The sequence below is a fragment of the Lagenorhynchus albirostris genome, chromosome 1 (assembly GCF_949774975.1).
Source record: "Lagenorhynchus albirostris chromosome 1, mLagAlb1.1, whole genome shotgun sequence".
Lineage (NCBI taxonomy): Eukaryota > Metazoa > Chordata > Mammalia > Artiodactyla > Delphinidae > Lagenorhynchus > Lagenorhynchus albirostris.
In genome coordinates, this window is record NC_083095.1 from 161,454,785 (window position 1) to 161,473,885 (window position 19,101).

At 41.0% G+C, this 19,101-nt stretch overlaps 2 protein-coding genes across 4 annotated transcripts in view; one reads left to right on the top strand and one right to left on the bottom strand.

Annotated features, from left to right (window-relative positions):
* Positions 1-1,684, bottom strand: part of EFL1 (elongation factor like GTPase 1) — a 137,718-nt gene extending 136,034 nt beyond the window's left edge. For all 3 annotated transcript variants that reach the window (XR_009542073.1, XM_060157417.1, XM_060157408.1), the window contains exons 1-2: positions 1,576-1,684; positions 700-809 (exon numbers count right to left, since the gene is read on the bottom strand). Coding sequence is in view for 2 of the 3 variants with exons in the window: in XM_060157417.1 (XP_060013400.1) it covers positions 700-790 (91 nt within the window). In the remaining variant the exon portion in view is untranslated. The remainder of the gene's footprint in view (positions 1-699; positions 810-1,575) is intronic.
* Positions 1,685-1,781: 97 nt separating this feature from the next.
* On the top strand, positions 1,782-18,740 carry SAXO2 (stabilizer of axonemal microtubules 2). The gene is given in 9 exon segments (XM_060157447.1): positions 1,782-1,894; positions 3,954-4,133; positions 10,369-10,568; positions 17,789-17,873; positions 17,875-18,046; positions 18,048-18,326; positions 18,328-18,383; positions 18,385-18,643; positions 18,645-18,740. Coding segments are annotated over 9 exon segments (1,365 nt in total). The 5' UTR covers positions 1,782-1,856.
* The last annotated feature ends 361 nt before the right edge of the window (positions 18,741-19,101 follow it).

Below are 19,101 nucleotides of genomic sequence, written 5' to 3' on the forward strand. Positions count from 1 at the left end.
AAGCAATGTCTGTGAGAAGCTAAGCGCCATGCATCCCTGTCCCCCTCTCATGTCCCGTGCTTTGGTCACATACATTTCATTCTCCCCTTACTGACATTATTCCCACTTGAAATGTGTGCCCCCATCTGCCATCTTGAATCACCCGTCCGGGGGGTCATCTCTAACACTGTTATAAAGCCCTTTTCTTAACCCATTACTAGCTTCCCGACCCTCCAGTTCTCTCAACCCTTAGAGTCTACTTTTTGCCTGCCTCACGTTGTGCTGCCTCAACCCCCAAATCACATCTCTATATAGCTGGGCTGGTGCCCTGTGCATAAATCCTTACCTTCTGACATAGCTAGCAAAATACCTCGAACTTAGCAGATGTTCAATAAACATCGGACGAGTTAAATAGAATCACATAACACAGGTTCTGAGGACATTATGTCAAGGCTACAGACGTATTATATTACAAAGCCATTTCAAAATACTTGACAAATACTAAAAAACTCAACTTCTCGTTTAAAAGACAAAATATACTACATAGAAGAATAACCATCACTAGTTAGCTGTGTTCCTCCCACAGCAAAGTTTTAAAGGAAATAAGACTTGCCACTTAGCAAGCATCACTCTCAACTGCCCACAGCATCACTCCACTGACACGTGTGGAGACACACCCCCTTAATTACTGAAAATAAGCCATTTAGAAAGGATTCTTACCATGGTCAACATGAGCCAAAACACAGATATTCCTGATGTTAGCCGTGTTTTTCTGGAGTTGAATCATCTTATCCAAACTGTTCAGCACCATGGTCACTTATTTCCTGTGACTAATAGGTAAACATGTATTACAAATGGCTGAAGATCGGGGCGTTAAAAGATAAAAGTGTCTACTGCTGGGAGCTGACAAGACTTCTCGAGTCCCTTAAAGTAATAACCCAACGGATGCTTACTGAAGGGACAGACCCATCCAGGCCCAAGTCCAATTTGAGCACTTCAACAAATACTGTACCACGACTGTACTTGCGGAGTTTACTCATCCTTCCGGATCGGCCCTTTGCGATGAATCACAAAGCTCGTGGGGGTTGGGTGCACAGTGACACCTGAAACTCTGCCCCGTACTGTGTACTCGGGCATTATTTCTCCAGGTCAGTGATTACATACTGGAAGGGTCTTATGCAGGAGGGAGAGAAGATGCCGACATCTCTCTCTTCCCCTGCTCGATCCTTTTCCAAGCCTCTCCTATTACTCCCACTTGCTTTCACTGGAGGTAAAACACCCAGCTTCCCGACTACATTTTGGGGTCACGTGCAGGTGTACTGAACGTGTTCCATTCCTTTCCACACTGGGGACACCAAGAAAAAACAAACCCTCAACTCTACATTCCCTTTATCCTCACTTCCTTTTTCTTTGAGAATCCCGGGTCCGCACTGAGAAACGGCCGGGCCGGCCCAGACACTACCCTCGCACGGCAGCCGCTCTCAGCCCGGGCTCGTTCCTAGCTCCGTCCACGCCCTGCCGCCGCGGCGACCCGGGACCCCCACTGCCTGGAGTTGGCGGAAGAGGACGCCCGGACGCCTGCGGGCCCGCACTTACCGGCTGCCGCCGCCCAGCCAGCCCAGCTCGAATCACAGCGCCCACCACACCACGCGTATCACAAGCCCCCTGACCTCCGCGTCCACCTTACGCCCGCGCGCCGGGGGCGGGGCTGAGAACGCACGACCTTTGACCCGCCTGCGTCTCTGGCGCCGCCGGAAGCAGGCGGAGCATCCGTTAGTCGCGCGCCCCGCCGGTTACCTGGACTGAGCCCGGCGCGGTGGAGCTGTAGAAGCTGCGGCTGCGGAGAAGCTGTGGAGCTGGTCCCGCGAGCCGGGAGCATGAGGACCTGGTGTCTGTGTCAGACTTGTACCTGCGGGTAAGAAACGGCCGGTGTGGCGGCCGCCGGGGCTTGGAAGCGAGCTGGGGTCTCGGGGAACGGAGCCCTCAGAGTGGCCGCCCTGCCAAGGTGGAGGACGCGGGCCCAGCGACGTCCCACTTATCCCCGAGTCCGCAGATGCTCGCTGTTCACCCGCCAGCTACCGCGGGTTAAGCAGTTCTGCTTTGTCAGCTCCTATCCACGGGCGCAAACTGAAACGCTGTGGCGCCAGGCGGATGATATACACCTGTGTAGCAGCGGCTGGATGTCAGGCTGCCAAGTGTGGAGACCTGATCCGACGGGGAGAGTGTATGCCCACAAAATTTTTTTTTTAATTTATTTATTTTTGGCTGTGTTGGGTCTTCGTTACTGTGCGAGGGCTTTCTCTATTTGCGGCAAGCGGGGGCCACTCTTCATGGCGGTGCGCGGGCCTCTCACTATCGCGGTCTCAGTTGTTGCTGAGCACGGGCTCCAGACGCGCAGGCTCAGTAGTTGTGCCTCACGGGCCTAGTTTTTCCGCGGCATGTGGGATCTTCCCAGACCAGGGCTCGAACCCGTGCCCCCTGCATTGGCAGGCAGATTCTCAATCACTGCGCCACCAGGGAAGCCCCTATGCCCACAAAATTTAAAATAAATAAATAAAAGGAAACGGAAGGAGAGTAGAACGGTGTGCAAGTCTATGAGTTTTCGACCTGTGTTAGGCTTTCTTCTGTTCCTAGCTTTCCATCCCCGCCTAACCATATGCCCGTTCCCAGTCCCATCCAGACTGCTTTCCTTTGGGATCTGACGGACTGAAAAGGTAGTAGGTAGTCTCCTGAAACCCAGAATTGGTCAGTGAGCCCTGCCTAAGCTGTGAGCAGTCATCTCCTTCCTCAGCTTCCTTGCTGACCCAGGGATTAGACGACTATTTGCTAAATAAATATTATGAATATGTCAATCCTGTCGTACTGTAATCCCCTCCAAAGGAAAAACACTTCACATGGTGATGGAAAGCAGTTTCCCCGTAGTTTCATGGTAAATGTTGTTTTTAATTACTAATTGGATGTAGATTAGAAGATAAGTCAGCCTTTGAGGATTTGATTCATATGTGAAAACACTGATGGCCAAAAAAATTGATTAATTTTTTTTCTAATCTTTAAATTAAGTTCTATCCAACCTAAGTTCCTTTCCCATCCAGCTGTCAGGAAATTTCAGTCTTCATTATGTTGAAGGCTTCCTTTTTCCCAAGCAGTAAAACGGTCCAGGGAGCAGAGACATTGCCAACGCAAGAGGAGTCTTCTCTGGGCTTTAAACATTGGTAATGCTTCCCACTGAAATGTCTCTTGCTGGAGTTCACATAATCCCTTCAAGAGTGGTGCCACCGCTGCTTTGAAGTTTATGTTTGAGGTACAAGAATCTTGGCAAAGCTGGGAGCCATTGTTGTAGGGTTCCACCTAACCAACTCTTGATATCCGGCCACCTCCTGGATCACTGATAGAATGGGGCAAAGACGCCTGCTCTTCTAAGAACTCCTTCCCCCTCATCTTCTACCTCCTTCCTCTCTCTGGGGAATCGTCCCCTCTTCCCTCTTTTGCAGTTCAGGACCACCTGTTTCCTCTTAGGACCTCATTTCCAGCAGGACATCTGATTTCATCTCTTCATGAATTGTGTTTAAAAAGACAGGAGAACGTGTTGACTTCAGGCAGCTTATATCCTCGGCCCTTCCAAAAGTCCTACAAGAAGGAAATGTCAGGGTCCTGACTACCTGCTTGAAATAAAGGAGGGGAAAAAACCAAGGAGAACAAACTCATTAATATTTCAATACATTGCCTCTCTTTAGGAGGATCAAGATTGTCAAAGAGACCACTTCAGGGAAATTTTGACCTGCATCTGCTACTTTTTCATCTTGCTGTTTGAATCTTTTTTTTTCATACTATGTAACTAAATCTTTTCAAATGTCTGTTTCTTTCACTATATCAGTCAAAACAACCATCTATCTCAGAATATCGTTTTCTCTGCAATGTGTATATACAATTGCTCATGTGCGTTAAACTATGATAAGTTATTTATGTTTGCATAGGCGACATCATTGCCCACATGAAACCACAAGGATTTATGAAAATTCTGACTTGTCTTGTCCCACAGCTGAATATTTGGAAAACTATCCTACGTATGGCAGTGTTCTTCCACCTCAGAGTCTGAAGCCCAAGGAAGAATTTCCAGCATATCGTTGTAAAATGGAAGGAATAACAACATTTAAGTAAGTATCAAGAAACTGTTTGCTTTACCTATTTTTCTCCCCACTCTTCTGGGGTTTTTTGGTTTTTGAATTTTATTTTATATTTTTTATACAGAAGGTTCTTATTAGTTATCCATTTTATACATATGAGTGTGTATATGTCAATCCCAGTCCCACTCTTCTGGTTTTAATAAGGTATTTTTGTTTTAAACTCTTTAAACTATTTAGTTGATTTAAGTTGAACCAGTTGACTAGTTGAGTCACAACTTGAGGAAAACAGAAAGATGAGAATTAAGTTAAATGAGAAAAATGAGAAGGAAAGGGGATATATAAAAAGTTCTATTGATTGTTTTTGTTAACCTCCTAAAATCTCTTGTGTTTATCTGTTTTCCATTGTGACCAGAACCTAGAGGAATGCAGCAGCTTCCTAATGGTTATGTTTGTATCTACTCTAGCTTTTGCATCTCTGATCTGTTTCTAACTTTAGCCAAGATGACCTTTTTATGTACTGTTTATTTTTTATTTTATTTTTTTATTGAAGTATAGTTGATTTGCAATGCTGTGCCAATCTCCGCTGTACAGCAAAGTGACTCTGTTATACATATACAGACATTCTTTTTTTATATTCTTTTCCATTATGGTTTATTGACAGGATATTGACTATAGTTCCTCATGCTATACAGTAGGACTTTGTTGTTTATCCATCCTATATATAATAGTTTACATCTGTTGGGACTTCTCTGGTGGTCCAGTGGATGGGACTCTGTGCTCCCAAGGCAGGGGGCCCGGGTTCCGTTCCTCGTTGGGGAACTAGATCCCGCGTGGATGCCACAGCTCAGTGTTTACATGCCGCAGCTGGGAAGCCTGCATGCCGCAACTGGAGATCCCGCATGCTGCAGCTAAGACCTGGTGTGGCCAAAATAAATTAAAAAAAAAAAAAGAAAAAGAAAAGAAAGTTTACATCTGCTGATCCCAAACTCCCAGTCCATCCCTCCCCATCCCCCACCCCCTTGGCAACCACAAGTCTGTTCTCTATGTCTGTCAATCTGTTTCTGTTCTGTAGATAGGTTCATTTGTGCCATATTTTAGATTCCACATATAAGTGATACCACATAGTATTTATCTTTCTGAGTTATTTCACTTAGTATGATAATCTCTAGTCACATCCATATTGCTGCAAATGGCATTATTTTGATCTTTTTTATGGCTGAGTAGTATTCCATTGTATATATGTACCACATCTTCTTTATCCATTCATCTGTCAATGGACATTTAGGTTGGTTCCCTGTTTTGGCTATTGTGAATAGTGCTGCTATGAACATAGGGGTGCATGTATCTTTCTGAATTAGAGTTTTGTCTGGATATATGCCCAGGAGTGGGATTGCTGGATCATATGGTAATTCAATTTTTAGTTTTCTGAGGAACTACCACACTGTTTTCCATAGTGGCTGCACCAGCTTACATTCCCACCAACAGTGCAGGAGGCTTCCCTTTTCTGCACACCCTCTCCAGCATTTTTTATTCATAGACTTTTTAATTGTGGCCATTCTGACTGGTGTGAGGTGGTACCTCATTGTAGTTTTGATTTGCATTTCTCTAAATACTTAGCGATGTTGAGTAAGATGACCTTTTTAAAATGCAGATCTAATCGTGTCACCTCCCTGCTAAAACTGCTGTTATATTTTCCCATTATATTTAATGTATACCAAAATCCCTTCATTGTTTGCTCCCTGCTTTCTTCTCTGATTTATTTTCACTGTAATGCCCTTTGCACTCTTACGGTTACATCTCATAGGACATGTTTCATTTCTTGGAAGTACCAGGCTTCTCTTGTCACAGAGCCTTCCAAGATACTATGTTACCTGCGTGGAATTTTTCCTGCCTCTTTACCCTAATTAATGCCTATTCAACCTATAGCTCTTAACTCAGTTATCACTCTGAAAAGGCTTCACTGACACTCATCCAGTTTTCAGGCTAGGTAAAGGTCCCCTATGTAAGTTCTCAAAGCATCTGCCTATTATTTATCATTAGATTAGTTTCAGTGTTCCATGAAAGCAGGAACTATGTCTGTTCTTACCTCAGCATTCTATTTCCAGAAACCTGTTACAATGCCTACTAGCTCATAGTAGGCACTCACTATTTACTCAGTGTGTGAAAGACAAAAAAGTCCATTTAAGCCTAAACTTTTCGTTTGGACTCAGCTTTTTTGATCTTTGTCAGTTCAATGGGTTCTTTTCTCTATTTTCTTAATGTGTACACTGTATTCAAGGTACAGTCTTAGGCATTAAGTGTAAAATTATCAATAAAGAGAGGTTCTTGCTTTCCAGGAACTCATACATCAGCTTTCTATAATTTAGGGTTTTTGAAATGCTCTGTAACAACTTTAATTTTTAGTGCTATCCATTTTCTTTTCATTTCAGATAGAGTTTATTTTACTTACCTAGCAAAGGTGGAGACCTTCAAACTTTTACTGCAGTACTTATACCTTTAACATTTCAGACAACTCTTGCAGTGCTTTGGTGATTCCAGTTACTTCCCTCATACTTTGGTGTGATTTGGAATCATCTAGAAAGGTTAAAATTGCAGATTCCAGAGCTCCACCTAAAATTGTCAGTAGACAATGAAGTGGATCCCAGGAATATGCTTTTTTTTTTTTTTTTTTTTTTTTTTTTGCGCGATACGCGGGCCTCTCACTGTTGTGGCCTCTCCCGTTGTGGAGCACAGGCTCCAGATGCGCAGGCTCAGCGGCCATGGTTCACGAGCCTATCTGCTCCACGGCATGTGGGATCTTCCTGGACCGGGGCACGAACCCGTGTCCCCTGCATTGGCAGGCGGACTCTCAACCACTGTGCCACCAGGGAAGCTCCTATTCCTTTCTTTCTTGATGCCTTAATGATTCATAACAGAAATTTGAAATAAATTTCACACTATTCGTATTTATTGAATAAAGATTTTGCATTTAACCAACTCGAAGTGTTAAAACCAGGAAAGTTTAACCTGCCACATCTTTCTTTAAAAGGCAATTGCTTTTCAATTCTGGGCTTTCTCAGTTGCCTTGTTCAAGTAGCCTGTAATAGTAAACAAATAAAATAAAATAAAAAAAGAAATGTCCCAACTCCCAAAAGGTTCAAATATGCCAACAAAAGTAAAACTTCCATTTCTTAAATCATCATCTTTCCACTTACTAAAACATTAGATCTTTTCTTCATAGTTTGACTAGGGAACTAGCAGTATTTCCAAGAGCCATATTCGAGGGGTTTGGAACTCTTGCTTGACTCCCTCATGGTGACCATGTTGACTAGGCAGTAGAAAGCAGCTGATTCATCTGTACAAACAAAGAATCGTGTCATTCTGTTCTATACTTTTCTATAATATAAGAAGAGACTGTGTAAAGAGCAGATGTCTGGACTTCTACCGGACTTTTGATCCTTTATAGCATTACAGCTGTAGCACAGTAGATGATTGCCAGAGTTGGCAGGAAGTCTGCCCTGAAAGTATGATTCCAGACATGTCAAATATTTTAGGATATATCAGATGAAGAGTGCATTTACCCTTTACTACTTCTCCATAGAAAGTTGCTTTGGGTTTGGAGGTAAACTTTCTAACTCTTAACTAATCTTACTAGAGAAACTAAGACTTCTAAGCTTTCTCTGTCCTCTCTACTTCCTGATTGTGTTTTAGCCTGTTCCTCTCTAGCTGGTATTTGGGAAGAGCAAAGAACAACTCAGATGTCTTGAGAAGCAGAGGTATGGGATTTCTACTATTATTTATCCACTAAATAATATTTCATAAGTATTCGTTAAGTGTCAGGTGCTATGCTAGGCACCTGGGATACAGTGATGAGCAAAACAGTCATGATCTCTGTGCTCACAGACGTTGCAGTCTCGTGAAGGTGGCAGTCAAAAACATCACTCAAAATAAGTATAAAATTGCAACAGTGATCAAATCTATGAAGGATAGGCGCAAGGTAACTTCGGATCCAGAATAAGAGGCTTGACTTTATCAGGGAAGTGAGAAAAATGAGCTAAAATCTGAAGGCTGTAAAGCAATTAACTGGATTAAGACTGTAAGAAAGTGCCTTCCAAGGAGAGAGCAGCATGTAGCAGGAAGGAGCATGAAAAGAAGGAAATTGTCAGAGAAGGCCAGCAGGAGCAGAGGAAGCAAGAGGAAGCACAGTGTGATTTGAAGCTAGTGAAAGAGGCCATGTTCAGTTTTTTCTGTATCCTTAGAGCAATAAGAAGCCATTGAAAGTTTCTTTTCTTTCTTGTTTTTTGTTTGTATGTTTGTTTGTTGAGGGGGGTATGAAAGAGAGGTGAGGAAGAGGCTAGGGAGATGAGGGCAAGAATGACCTGATCAAATTTATGTGTGAAAGGATTACTTTGGGTGCAATGTAAGAAAAGATTGGAGAGAGAACTAGTAAGTGAGTTTAGGAAGGTATTGAATTGATTTGAATGAGCTATTATGAAAGCTTGGAATGGTGATGAGAGAGAGAAAAGCGGATTTAAGAGATATTTAAGAGGCAACATTGACAGGAGTTGATGATGAACAAAATGTAGGAGGGAGGTAAGGCGTGAAGGGTTAGTCCTAGGTTTCTGAGTACAGCTGAAGAGATGGTGATGCCAGTCGGTAAAATAGGGAACAAGCCAATAGGCCCAGATTTGTTGGGGGGAAATAGTTTGATTAGGGGTATACTAAGTTTTGAGGTACCACTGAATATCCAACAGGCCACTGTAAAAACTGGTACGGAGCTAAGAGAGGAGGTCTGAGTGGAGACGTACGAGTGATAGGTGTTTCCATATAGTTAGTAATTGCAGCTGTGGGAGTAGAGGCGTTGTCCTCAGGAGGGAACGTTGGGTGAGAAGAGGAGAGTGGGTAGCCCCAGTGTCGAGGAACTGCCCAACTTCATGACTGACTATAGGAGGACGAAGCTGCCTAGGAGACCAAGAAGAAATAATGAGGAAGGCAGGGAGAGAGAATTTCTCAGAAATAGAGGGAGTGGGCAATAATGTCAATTAGGACTTGAGAGGTTAAGTAAGATGAGGGCTAAAAAGGTCTGGTGGATTTAATCACATAGAAGTCATGGTGCACCTTCAAGCTGTGTTAGAGAAGTGACAGTGCTGGAAACCAGGTTGAAGTGGGTTGATGGGGGTGAGGAAATGGAGTTAACAAGTCTAAGAGGTTATATCGTGACTAGAGAAGGGATTCAGTGAGTTTTGGTTTTTGGAGCTTATGGACATATACAGAAAATATTGATTAATACAAGTTGGTTTAAACAAATGATACAATGAGTGAAACAGTCCATAGTGTCCCAAAGAAAAAAAGCAATTTTGAAGACTTTTAGTAATTTGTAGAGCTAACATATCATCCTTACTGTGTACTAAACACTCATGTGTATGCTGTACATACATGCATTTGTCAGTCCTTCAAACAACCCTATGAGGTAGATGGTATTATTGTCCTATTTTATATCTAAGGAAACTGGAGCATAGACAGAGTAAGTTACCCCACATCATAAATCTGGTGAATGACAGAGCCAGGATTTGGACCCAGGTAGTCTGATCAGTCTGAGTCTGTGGTCTCACCACCCCACCAGACAACCTCAGTGTCTGCAGTACAACCTCTGCCACATAATGTTATATAATGCCTAGGGTGGCTAGGGTACCATATGACTCCTATCCCTGGCAAGGGCTTCTGGGGATCTGAAGATGGATAAGACCCACATCAACACTATGAATATGATTCATGTCTAAAGGCCAGAGTTTAGACATAAATTATTTCTTTAATTGATTACTTAATGATGAGCAAAAAGACAGCATGACTTCAAGAAGAGAGCGTGCCCAAATAGTTTATTAGAGTCTTTAATAGGATGAATAAGGATTTTGACAAAATGGACCCAGGCGATATAGTTAAAATTGTTTTCAGATTCATTAAATCTTTAACCTAAGATTTCCTTCCAGGTTAGGAAAAAATTCAATTATTTGAAGATTTTATTTATGTAAGATCCAATTAACTGAGGATCCATTGTAAAGCTGTTTTGAAAACTAGGATTTTTGACATTTATTTTTCTTATATGTAGTCACTGGATAGGACATAAAGGAATTCAATAATCTCTTTCAAGTAGCTTATCAACCATCACCATTTTAATATCTTCTTAGACTTTTCAAGTAAAAAAAAGTCTGGAAAATTTTAATACTGCATTGAAATACTTAGAAATAAAAGAACCTGTGAAGCTATGTTTCAAATGTATATAGTTCAGGTCGGATTCTCGTCCTTATGAAATAGTCAAACAGCCTCACCATGCACCAGAAGAATATAAACAAAAGCAGGGGGAGATTGATCTTGGTACTACCTACAAACGGCATCTTAATTCTTGTAGAGTGCAGCGTGTGGCAATAGCTCAGCCTTTGGAGAGACAAGTTAAAAAAGGGAAGTTGGATACTGTCCCAGCCTATAAAGGTAACTTGCCATTTCAAAAATTAAAGAGCCAAAAAGCAAAAACTTACTTCCAGCTTTGAGATCTAACATCAAATCATGATTTTGGTGCATTGCCAAACTTAAGTCTCCGTGGCTTAAGAAAAAACTTTTTTCTCTGTTGTCTAAATAGTATTGTATAGTGAGAAAAAAACAGACTATTTGCTTGATGGAGAGTTAGGAGACCTGGATTCCTGTCCAAATTCAGCCACTTAATTAGTTTTCTCTATCTCAAACCATGAAAACAAAGGATACCACTGAACAAGCAATATGTCATATCTGTCACATTATGCCACATGTAGTCGGTACTGTTCCTTTCCTTCCATCCCAGAATGAGTTGAAACTTTACTGAGCATACTGGAGCCTTTGAAAAAGTCAAATAAAGAGCAACCCTCTTCTCCATTCAAGTTCTGAACCAACCGGTAAAGCAAAAGAGTTAGCAGGTAGAGAACCAAAATACTCCCTTTATACTGATAAAGGCTGGAATAGAGGGTGAAGCTTGCATCTGTTAGCAGATGGTCCCTGATACTGAACCTCAGAATACAATAGGCTTGTCCACCCAGTGAGACAGTGTTGGAGCACCACATAGGCAACCTGCTCCTCCGAGACTTCCAGCATGGAATACCTTCTGCCTCCTGGCAACTGACTTGGAAGAGTAAGGACTGTACAACGTACGACCAGTTTCTTTCCAAAAATCAATCTGATTATATAATAGTCTGTTACTTTTTGGCAGGGAGTGGGGTCCTTTATTTTTAAACAATAGGCTATCTTGTTCATATTTTTTCTGTATTTTTTTTGTTAATAATGTAATTGCATATTTAGGCTTAAAGCCTTTTCACTAGATATGTGACATAACTGAATGGGTATGTCCTAATATAAAGCCCTTTTGTATGAGTGATGCCATCCACAATAAAAGTAATGATTTATACTTTAAACCGGTAATAACTGAATACATCCTTTTTCTTTAAATGTCACTCTTACCAGTTTAATGGGTAACTAAAGTATATGGTATCAGTATGCTGTGATCTATATGTCAGCCCAGGAGGGAGATCTATACAAAGCACACATTTTTAAGACAATGCATGTGGTGAACAAATATATTGTTATAATCTAATATAGCATATAGTAATTGCTAAGATATATGTTTATTGGTATGCAGAGGGGATAGTGTATTGTGTAATAATTTGACATAAAAGATAATTGGTGAAATGTCTGTACTAGGTCTTTTAAACAACCGTAGTAAGATTTTTTCTTTTTTTCCCCACATAGTCTATTTAAAAATACAACAATACTGATATTCCTTGATGCTGTGACTATTTACATATGACACACACACATACACACCAACACTAGTTCTGGCTTCTCATTACCTGGGTTTCTTATAGATTCCTGTACTTCCACTCCCGTAATCCAATGTTGAGGATTCCTGGGTTCCTTCTGGCCTTCTCTCTCCTCATCTTCCCTAGTGAGGAAAAGTGATCCTTGTATTTCCAGGTTTTCAGGCATGAGACAACAAATACTAAGGGCCAAGGGAATAATTCGTCGTTCTGCGTGATGATTGTACTGCAGGTTTTGTAGATACCTACTGAAGGACAGGTCTGTAGCTAAAGAGAAATCATAATGTGAAGAGACTCTGTCACTGTCACCGAAGAATTAGAGAACAGAGCAAAGGCAGAAATGGGATATGATTAAAAACAAAAACGAAAAACTCTACAAGATGGTGAGAAGGGTGACATCTAGATTCTGGAGATGTGGTTCTGTGAACCTGGTGGCTCTTAGACAGAAACATACCTACCCCTAGCAGTCTTGCTTTAGAAATTCATTCAGATTAAAATGTAGATAATGAAAATAGGTCAGTATTTGATTTGATACTTTTTAGGGATTACTCTCTGTGTGCAGGGCACTATAAGGAGTAGAGATCTGAATTGAGCATGGTTGTTGACATTTAGAAACTTTACAGTTGAGATGATAAAAAAGAGCAATAATAGCCTGAAGAATTAAATAGTCATCCGAGAAATAAAAATATGAGATATCACAAGAAGGGGCGAATAATTCACTAGAAAATTAATGGAACAATTAGGGCTTCAAACACTTAGACTAAGCAAGATATCACTCCAGGCTAGTCTGGGAATGCATCACAGACTAGTAAGTATTGATATATAGAAAGAGGAGGGATATCCTAAAACCTAGGATGAGATGAGCAAAAAAATCATAAAGCCAGAAAAATAAGAGAGTTGTTCAGTGAACATGGTGGGAACCAGAGAATTTCAGGATCTGAGAGATTGGTGTATCCAAAAATGTAGGTTGAGATCAGCTTGTGAAGTCTTGGTTGTCAGACTGAGGAACTTAACATTTTTCTGGTAGCCACTAACATTTCTGAGTTCTGCTACCAGATAGGATATAGCAGATGGCAGAGAGCCATTACTTCCACTGAAACAGTTTAAAAAAATACATAAATTTTTAAAAACCTTTTTTAAATAGAAGCAAAGAACTAAAATTACAGAGACAGAGGAGCCCTTCCTAGATAAGTTGAGATGGCCAACTGTGTACTTCTCTGGGAGCATTTGTCAAGTCTAGGCCAAGGCTGAAGATTAGGGTAGCATCAGCAGCGAGACCCTCCTAGGGGAAGGAGCAACTGACATGTAGGCCAGTGTGACCAACTGGAATCTGTAAATACCCCTGATGTGTGACTGGTTTTCCTTGTGGGATGTCTGCTGAGTGATTAGGGGGCATGGTGGGCTAGAGGACTGGCCTAGAAAGAGCCCACAGAAATATCCCACAGTCTCACTTGGGAGCAGGTGCTTAGGGGAGAAAGTCCCACTAAAATGAAGGCTCAACCACAAACACATCACAGGTCTTGTCCTTGAGAAACTTGTAACTAGAGGAAGACCATGTCTAACTGAAGGTGCTGCTGAATGCCAGCCGCGCTTAGTTCCTGACTGGATTAAGGTGACCTGCCCCATATCCTACCTGCGTAACATAGGAAAGAGCAAGCTGTCTTCTGTTGAAAATAACATCGATTTTAGTTTCTATGGTTTTCTTATACATGACATCCAGCACAGAGTAAAACATTATGAGAACTATGAAGAATCAGGAAATATTTAAAGAGGTGATGGTCAAGAAATTTCCAAAATTGATGAAGTAATCAGGCTCCAGATTCAAGAAGCTCAACCAACCCCAGAATAAACACAAAGCCACGTCTGGCAACTGTCGTTAAACTTCTGAAAACCAAGTAAAGATAAATTCTTAAATTATAAATTCTAAAGATAAATTCAGTTAAAGGAAGCCCGTGCGCAGCAAAGACCCAACGCAGCCAAAACTAAAATAAATAACTAAATTTATTTTTTTAAAAAAAGGGTTGAGCCTGGACCTGGACAACAGAGGAACACCCTATCCACACACACACCCACCAGATTACTGAGCACTGAATAACAAGCAACAACAGTGTACCATTGGAGAGAAGCAAGGTTACAGAGAGACATTCTCCGAGGTGCAGGTGCAAAGAGAATGCCTAAAGCTGAGGATGGCGCAGAAATTAAGAAAACCAGCCCGCCTCTCCCCCCGCTCCAAAGCACAAGATAATGCCAAAGGAATTTAAAGCTGATGGTACGCTGAAGGTAAGCCTAGCAACAACAAAAGCCAAATCTAGCTCAGCTGCTGATTGAGCTGACTTAACCCCCTTCACTAAAGCCCTGGCAAGTGAAGATGTATATCCGTTTCTGGACATAAATACTATTTATCCCAGTCTCTACTGTGCTACACACAATATCCAGCTTTCAAATACAAATTATAAATTGCACAAAAATGACATTTTATGGAAACACAGCAATGCCATTCATTTACGTATTATCTATGGCTGCTTTCATGCTACGGTGTCAGAACTGAGTAGTTGCAACACAGACCATATGGCCCACAAAGCCCTAAATATTTATTTAATGAAAATGAAAAAATACGATATTAAAATGTATGGGGTGTATCTAAAGCAATGCTTAGAGGGAAATTTATAGCATGAAATGTTTGTATTAGAAAAGAAGACAGTCTTAAATTAACAGCTTAAGAGTCCATCTTATGAAACTAGAAAAATGAGCAAATTAAGCCCAAAGCAAAGTAGATGGAAAGAAATAATGAAGAGCAGCAATCAATGAATCTGTAAACAGAAGAACAATGAGAAAATCGATGAAACCAAAAGCTGAATCTGTTAAAAGATAATGAAGTTGAATAACCCTAACCACACTGACCAAGAAAAAAAAAAAAGACGCTAACTACAGATATCAAGAATGAAAATAAGGATCTCACCATAGATTCTGTAGAACCTTATTTTACATTATTGTTTCTTCTATTTCCTTATTCTTATCTTTGATGATTTCATCAGGTTGCTGTTCATTCCATGTTTGCCTCAAGAAGGCAAAAATTAAAATTTAGGAAGTAAAATTGACAGGATTGGAAAATGACTTGAAACAGGGAGAAGGGAGTGAGGGAGAGAAGATTAGCTGGGTGAAACCTTTACCTGAGATACCAAATTCAAAATAGTGTTTTCTTGTTGATGTGTTATTTGTGGGGAGTATGAGTCTGAGCAAGATGGTGAATTCAGTTGGGGCATACTAAACTTCAGTTTACCTCTTGTACATCTGTATAGAGGTGTCTAGTAGGAAGATAGATATGTTGGTTTGGATTTGAAGGGAGGTCTGGAGTGGAGATTCAAGTTTGGGAGTCATCAGCTTATAGGTAGGGGTAAAACTGTGAGGCTCGTTTGATGATCTGTAGATTGAGAAAGAAAGCATAGAGCCCTCTGACTTTATAAAAATTGGCCCCAATTCCTTAGTGCCATAAGACAACACAGGGAACAGAGTCCCAACTACCAAAAGAACTCACATATGCAGCTGAGGACTTTTGTCCTCAAAGAAGAACCTAGAACAGCTCGCTATATAAGGATGGAGATGGAGCTCCGCATAGAAATGTTCATGGTGAGCAAACACATGCAAGCACCTCATGGACTTAAAACTGTTCAGGAGAAAGCAAGCTTCCTGTCTAGATTTTAGTGGCTAGAAAGCAAAAGAATGAGCTGAGGCAACTGGATTGCCCTTATCTAACAAGGGTAATACTGTAGCTGCCAAATGAGCAGACTGCATTGTTAGATGTGGATGGCATTATATTTTCTTTCCATAAGTGTCATAAGATACTAAGAATAGATGATGTTAATAAAGACTGTGATGTTTTAAGGCATTGCTATAGAATGTTATTAATAAATATTCTAGAGCAAATAATAAATTTTCTAGGCATATGAGCATAGGAATATTTATGAGAGGCAAATCAGTTTTCTGCAGTTATCTGAAATTGATATTCTTGCTGATACATGCTGTCAAACCTTGTCTCTCAGTCTCCAAATTCTTGCTTCCTTTTTGAAAACCAAAGTTGTTTGTTAAGGGAGAAATATTCTGTTTTTCTCTCATGAAATTAACATCATTTTCTTGTAAACATTTTGGCAACAAAGGCTCTCCCTGTATGTTTATAGGGAACCATAGGTCTTCAATAACATCCTATGGTTTCCTTTTAGTTACTGAAAAATAGTGCTATAATTTTATACTTTAGATTGCAAACAACAGAGATTCCTTCTTGGTGCCTCAAGAAAAAGCGAGTTTATGGTAAAGCTCTATGTGAACTGGAAATGGTAAGCTATCGGGTACAGAGGAAGCTTGAGGGAAGAGCTGCTCCCTTCATCTCTGCCATGAGCTACATGGCTTCTCTCACAGCATCTTCACTTCCCTTTACACGTCTTCTCTGACTGCCATTCTACTAACTGGCCTCCCCTGACCATGTATCATCTCTGTTTCCTTACAAGTCCATTGTGAAGTCTTCAACTTACCATAGCTCTTCACTTCTGCCTCATGGCATCCTTTTACATTCTTCTCCCACTTTTATCTGGCTCTGTATTTTCAAATTTAGGTTCACAAGAACGAGAATGTGCTTGACCCAGGTCATCTTTTCTTGCCAAGTTGTTTCTTGCCAGGTCTCTACTACCCTACAGATTGCCTGCTCTTAGGTCAGGTGTCCACTCTCACTCACACATTTGTAGCTTGAGGGTGGTGGGAGTAATCATTTGGTTGAAGACCTGGCAATCTTGGCAGAAATGCCTATGGCTGAGGAATTTGTCTCCTCAAAGGAGGTATCCACATAACAAGCATCTGAGTTTTGGCCTTTCCAATAAACAGTGCATGGACTTCAGCCTAGACTCCAATTCTTTATCTTGTATATCTTCTGTCTTTTATAAATTAATTTTTGGTGTTTAGAAATACATATTTTGGGGTGAAGTCAATTCTGTAGTAGTTCTCAGCTTTCCACCTTTCTTATCTAGAAATGGAAAACCTAAATAACCCTCAGTTGAAATATAAGCACTTCAGTTTTCCATGCATGGTTTAGGTAAGCTGCAAGAAGCAGAATTAAGGTATTTAACACTAAATCCCAGACTCAGCTCTGATATTCATTTCTAAATTCCACGTACAATTTCTAACACTTTAGAAAGCACTCAGTTTTGGCCCCTCACCTCTAGATGACCCTTTATCGTTCAGGAATGCCTTGAAGCCCGTTTTCTCCAGAGGAAAAGTTGAAGCCAGTGATCTTTCTGGGACAGTACCAGTTACCCTGTAGCCTGTGTCTTTGCTCAGGGAGTCCAGTAGGCTTCCTAGGGTACAATGGAGTTGAAATTTTCTCTTCTTTGAGGAGTCCCTTCGAAGCAAGGAGTAATACCTACATCATTTTTGCCCACACATCAGGGCCCTTGATTTTATGGTAATCCCTGGATTTCATGTTTTACTTTAGCATTTTGTAAGTTAGAGCAAAAATCCCAACCAGTTCCTGGGAACACAACCATAATCTCCTAAACTCTGTCTTCACCCAAAACACAACCTTCTTGGCTTTCAAAAACTATCAACAATCAGGCTCAGATGTTCCATTCCCTGATGTAATCACGAGAATCTTAAAGTGGAAAGTTACACGTATTAAATTGGAGTATAGGGAAAGGAAAGTGGAAGTGAAGAAAAAAGCGTAAATCTGAGGGGAATCAGTGAAACTTCATACTTGATTGGTGTTCAGATTTCTAAAAGAAATGAAAGGATGGCAATGAGAAAAGTCAGTCATGATTTTTAGAAGGTGGTTGTTTTCTTCAGTATTTATACATGCTCTTTTTTTGTTGTTTTTTAATTTTCAAGATGATTATAGAGCTTGGGACATTCAGAAAAGTGAACTTTATAAACAAGAACAAACTTACTATCCCCCTACTGTGAAATTTGGAAACAACATTTCAGGATGACTGTGTACCTTGTGAGATAAAGCCTAGGCAAAGCTTTAAACCCAGCCCTGCAGTCAAACATTCTACAGTCCCCTTTAATGGTGATACAAGTCATCACCTTGATTACGTACCTCATCAGCTAGAATTCAAGTTTGCGAGGCCAAAAGAAGTTTACAAGCCAACCAACCAACCAACCTTTTGAGGATCTCACAACTCACTGATACGACTTCCAGGGACTTGTTGGTGAAAATGCAAACATCTGCAGACCTCCATACACCAGAGTGTCCCAAAATGCTCAATTTGAAAGAAGCACTGAATTCCGTGACAGTTTTCAACCATGGGAAATCCCACCACCCGAAGTCAAGAAAGTACAAGAGTATGTCCCTCCCGCAGGTATCGTGCAATTACACAGCACAAGCCACATCGATTATGTTCCATATGAGGCCAGACGTGTTGTTCCTTCCCATCAGGCCAGCTTCTCGTAGAAAAAATAACAGTGTTCCTTCCCAAGGAAAACACCATGAAGGAAGATTTTCCAGCATGGGAAAGTTGTTGTCAAAGATTTATTAATATTAAGCAGGAGCAGCAGATCCCCAACCCATCTGGAAAGTTTGATGGTTTGAGCACTTTCAGATCTCACTATGTGCCACATGAATTGATTCCAACAGAGAGTTGCAAACCTGTAAATGTTCCCTTTAAGGGTTCTATTCCATTTGATGACGTAACCGTGTACTCTCCCGAGTGTGCACCAAAGAAACAGGAAATCTGCCCTGCCTAGTTATCCTTCTCCTCCAGGTTATATCTTTGAACATACAAATTCCCGAGGTCATAAATTCTTCCACACGATCGCTCCCACGGTGAAGGCCTTCTAATCATCAAATCATGTTTAAAAGGAAGCTAACTAACAGAACGTTGGTTTCCCAAGGGCAAAACCAATTTTCTATGGTAGAAGAAAAAGTTTATGAGAGCTGAAAAAAATCATGTTTTAAATTTTTAAACGAGATTTAGAAAATTTGTTACAGGAAATCAGGATTTTTTTTTTAAATTTTATTTATTTATTTATTTTTGGCCACATTGGGTCTTCGTTTCTGTGCACGGGCTTCCTCTAGTTGTGGCAAGCGGAGGCCACTCTTCATCGCGGTATGCGGGCCTCTCACTGTCGTGGCCTCTCTTGTTGAGAAACACCGGCTCCAGATGCGCAGGCTCAGTAGTTGTGGCTCACGGGCCCAGTTG